Genomic DNA, 5000 nt, shown 5'->3' with positions numbered 1-5000 from the left:
CTGACAAACTCTGCATGTTCTTTGGGCCTTAGGTAGTGGCCAGAACACAAATGTGTACATTCTTTGCAGTTGCCTCCCCAAGGACGTTTGGGATAAGGAATAGGTATCGGCAAATATGTCAGTGGTGGTCCATCTTCAAACCATTTCTCATCTTTTCGGACGGTCTCGTCATGACACAAAGGGTGGGGGCATCCGATTTGATAACACAGATTCAACATAAACAAATAGTTCCCTGGCAGATCTTTCTTCATGTGGTTCTCTCTAACCATCCAGACACGCTCAAAGTACTCATAAAGGTCTGGCCTGTTCTTCTTCAACTGTTTCTTGTCGTTTGCACTACCTTTAAGAAACACCAGAAGGCTTTCCCGTCTTTCAGACATGGTTTCATTTTTGCCCCCAGTATGCAGTTTTAATATGGTTCCACAGCACGGTGCTCCATCAACCCGATCAATATATACGTCAGTTGCAATATCCATATTCTCGTTTAATTTCTTCGCATTCAGGCCATTGCTGTCGAAATTACTTCCAGCTAAGGTTGAAGGAATAAAGAGGTTTCCGTGAGCCTTGGCTATACAACCGTTCATCAACTCTACTTCATTAAGGTATGATCCCCCACTATGCCTTGAAGAAACAACTGTACACACTTTCTGCTTGAGCAAGTGCCTTTCAGTCCACAGAAACTGTACCTCCAGGTGACCTGGTCCTTCGTCAGTTGCCCCATCAACCCGTATGCATTCTATGGGCTTGTCATCAAAGTAATTGGGCATTCTGCTTTCAAGCATTTCGAGGTCAATTATGTGCTGTGTGGCGTTCTTTGGAAAGTTGAAATGCGGCTTGACCACTCCAGCACAAGCCTTCTCTGTTGTGTCGGACTTCATGAAAAGGTAGGAGGTTGTTTGAAGCAAGGATGAATATGGATTCATGAAGTCTGTTCTGGTTGTTAACGATGGCGCATTTTCAAGTGTTAAACATTTACCCTGTCTGTGAGTAAATGTTGTGTCCAGTCTAAACCCCGCCTGATCATCACGATTGAGTAAGAGTTTGTTCCTCCCGTCTTTCAGCTGTATAGAATCAAGTCCTTTATACAATGCACTACTCCAGTGAGCATCTGGATTAAGCTTTACGGAAAACCCCTTTCTTGATTTCCTGCATGTAACTTTAGCCACGCCCTTGTACCTTTTGGCAGAGATGCGGCGCTTACTTCGTACGACACAAAGCTGGACCACAGTTCCATAACCAATTTTACACGAGTATTTTTCTTGGAGATGGTCCTGGATAGCTTTGTACGTAACTTGCTTGCCCCTGGTACGATTTCCATCAAATGTTAAAACGCCTGTTCTTCTCCAAGCATCAGCGCCCACCTTTTTCGATTTGACAAATTCCTCGATGTCACTGCCAATTGTCGGGTGTTCTTTAATGATACGGCTAACTTTTTTTGTTACTTTTCTTTTCAACACGCTGTTGGCTGCTTTCAATTTAGCAGCATCTCTTTTTCCTTTCCTTTTGATAGCTGCTCTTGCTTTTTGGATGCAATCTAATCCTTCCTTAGAAACAAGTGAAGGAATCTCTCTGAGCATGGGTGTGGTAGATTCTTCAATTTCGGTGTCAGATACCACTTCATTTCCTTCGATCAATATTGGCTCATGCCGCTGGAATTCGAGAAACGCCTGCCGTGAGACTTCGACAGCTCTCTCCTCTTCCTCAGTTAGATCACAGTCGCTTGTTGACAAATAATAAGTGAAATTTAGTAACACTTGATGAAGAACTTCTGGGCTATAGAACTTTAAATATTGTGCAACATCATCAAAAAAGGAAAACCAGTTTAAGCTGTTGTCTCTAAGCCACGACAGTAGTGTCTCATTTGGTGGTGCTGGATTCACAACACCAGCAACATCTTTGGACAGGTCATCTGGATTAAATCTTGTGTTGCCAGTAGAATGGTTGGATGATTGTCCCTCATCTGCAGCTTTGCTTTCACCATGTACTGTGGAAACACTACTTTTACTGTTTCTATCGTTTTCATCAGAATCGCTTTCAATTACACTTTCTAAGTCACTCTCGCCTTCAAAACTTTCAGTGTCTGACACACTGTCTTCAATACCCATGGATTGTAAAAGAGCTGTTTCTTGAAGTTGCGCAAGCTTAATGATCTCATCGTGAATCTCTTGTGCATTCGCAATTGCCTCTTTAACTTGGTTAATTTTGAGAGTGTTATTGTCTATACCATACTTTTTCTTGGCTTGCTTGCCAGATAACCCCCAAGTTGCAGCAGATTGTATGAGTCTTCTATCAGACTCAGTTGATGCCAACTCGCACAAAGATTTCAGAGTTTCCTTGCTCATATGCTTCACACTCTTTTCATCTGGCATTGTCCTTGCAATCCAGTCAACGAAAGTTTTGTAATCCACATCTGACCTTAATTCCGTGACGTAGAGATGTTGCTGCTTGAAAATAACAACGGGTAACTGCATAAGTCTTCTCACCGCCTTGTCGGATTGATATTTCTTTTCAGGAAACTGACTCTTGTAAACGTCAAACACTTTAACTATTCCTTTCTGAGATATGTGCAACGCCATGTTGATCAGTGCATCACATTCCACACACTGTTCTTTGTGATACCTAGTGCAATATTCGGCTCGATACCTTCTATACTCTTCTAAAGAGACAGCTGTCATACGTGAGAAACGCAACTGATCATCCTGTGAGCGTGTGTTCTGATCACTGAGGTTTAAACGAACATTTCTCACAAACTTAACAAATGTTCCCTCGTTTATAGTTCCAACAACCCCCACTGGTTCACATTTGCACTGGCTGTTCTGTTGTAAATCAGTGGGGGAAACTAAAAATCCTCACAGTTTTCTTTCAAATGTCCCTCTTTGTTGGCCTCAAGCTTTTTTATGTCATCACAGTCACGTGCAACAACTAGGTCTTGAATTCTCTTGTCTTGTTCTGTAGCTTGGCCACGGGCTGCAGCCGGTTCCCAGCCTGCCATTGTAGGGTTTTCAATCTCTGTGACATCTTTGTTGTCGACTTCCACTGTAGCCTTTTCAGTCTCCATGGCTTCTTTGTTCCGCCCTTTTGCCAATTCTTCAACACTTTCACCCGGTTTCAGAAACTGACGTAAGTCAGCTTGTGGTGCAGCCTCACCTCCTTTTTTGCTGTCTCTGCACTTCTTTACTCGCTTTGTAACAGACTCTTTTCGCTGTAGTAAAGTCAATTCCTCTTGGTATTTTCTTTTCTTTTTTCTCAGTTCATCCAACTCCTTTGAAACATCAAGTGCTTTGCTGAACTCCTTTACATTAGCACATCGTTCACGTTGCTTAACAGCGTAACTAACTTGTATGTCAACTTCTCTTAAGTCCTCTTGCAACTGCTCTATCCTCTTCTGTCTAAAATCTTGGCTAGTACGCTCTTGTTTAGGCTCACTTCCAGATGCAGAACCAAATTCTTTCGATCTTGAATTTTTCTTCTTGTAAGCGAATCCATCTTCATGGACTTTAGTTCTCGCTTGCTTTTGCAATTCCAATTTAGAGCACAGCAAAGTTGGATTCTTCAGAGCAATATCAAACGCAGCTTCATTTATAGCTTTGTGATAATCAAGTAACTTGTCATCAGGCTTGAGCTGATATATCTGTGATTCTCTGCAAATTTTGTCAGGATCTAATGTGATTGTCTGGGTAATAGATGCCCCTGATGCTCCCTTGAAAGCAAAAAAGTTCGCTTTTACTGTCAACGTAAGAAAAGATTTTGTATAACCTCGCTTATTACTAAAAAGGAACTGTCATTCTGTAACAATAACAGCGTATAATGTTAGTCTTTTTAAGGTGTCCCTTACATCAAAATTTCACTATCCACTTCACTGCAACACTTACACTTTCCTGTCTTAAACTATTTAATATTGAATTGGCGCAGCAACTTAATAAACTGGAACAAGTCCATCTCAAAATATTATTAAAACACCCCCAAGTTTGAATGAATCCTGAATAAAAAGTTGAACAGAGTTGTGATTCTTTTAATTGCCATGAGTAAGGAAAATAAACAAAATGATAAGGAAAATAAACAAAAACTAATTATTATTAAAAGTCAAGTCAATATGTACAACAACTGGCTACAGTGTTCAACATCTTTCATGATGGTGCAGCAAGTACTATCTTTGCAACATATTCATTGTTACTGTTGTTTTTGGAGGTTTTGTACCTGTATTACAGCTGGTCCAACCATGATTTGACCACCCTCAAAACACAGCGTTTTCTGGACAGCTGATATGAAAAGCAAAAACAAGAAAAAAATCAACAACAACAATACAACAATTACCACCAAACATTTAGAAAAAATAGAAAAATTCAAATATTTACTTGCAACATTTGGATTACCTCTAAGTTTAAATACATGCCCTACTGGAATCGCTATCAATAACTTCACAAACAGAAATCTATTTTACCCTTTAAAAGGGCCCTTGTTACTTGCAAGTCTCACAATGAACTAAGTACACCATAGTTGCAAACCATTAAATGCTCATTCTACAAGTTGACTTAATCCACAAAAACTAGAAGTGACTCTAGAACATTTCATTACAGGATTAATTTTTATTGGTTTTGAAGACAATAAAAAATCCCAGAAGCAAAATAGCAGGGAGTTCATTGGGCCAGGTTTTTCAAAGCTGTGCATGCACAGTTAACAAAAAGAAGTATAATATTTTCAGACTTAAGATCTTTCAAGGGTCAGTAGTTACTTGACCACTGGTCAATGACAATGAGGGTGCATTGTATTTTGAATTTAAAATATCAAACATCCCAAGAATTACACGGTCACTCTATGTTACCTTTTTTCCGACAAGTTAAATTATTTTCCAGTATTGCAGAGGCTGGTTTGTCTGCTACAAGAAATATTGCAAAAATAGGCTTAGTATACAAATAATGTCAAGTTTAGTCAATGTTTGGTTCTGACATTATCATCTGTTTAGGCATTTTGTAATCTCAGTTTGCAGCCAAAGTTTAATA

General features: G+C 39.7%; 1 protein-coding gene across 1 annotated transcript in view; it reads right to left on the bottom strand.

The window, feature by feature from the left end:
- Positions 1-2822: 2822 nt before the first annotated feature.
- Positions 2823-5000, bottom strand: part of LOC138039029 (uncharacterized) — a 4330-nt gene continuing 2152 nt past the window's right edge. The window contains exons 4-6 of the mRNA XM_068885184.1: positions 4823-4876; positions 4198-4259; positions 2823-3700 (exon numbers count right to left, since the gene is read on the bottom strand). Of these exons, the coding sequence (XP_068741285.1) occupies positions 2840-3700; positions 4198-4259; positions 4823-4876 (977 nt within the window). The 3' untranslated portion in view covers positions 2823-2839. The remainder of the gene's footprint in view (positions 3701-4197; positions 4260-4822; positions 4877-5000) is intronic.

This window comes from Montipora capricornis, chromosome 2 (assembly GCF_036669925.1).
Source record: "Montipora capricornis isolate CH-2021 chromosome 2, ASM3666992v2, whole genome shotgun sequence".
Taxonomy (NCBI): domain Eukaryota; kingdom Metazoa; phylum Cnidaria; class Anthozoa; order Scleractinia; family Acroporidae; genus Montipora; species Montipora capricornis.
The sequence above is the reverse complement of the archived record's forward strand: the minus strand, read 5'-3'. Positions and strand labels throughout refer to the sequence as shown.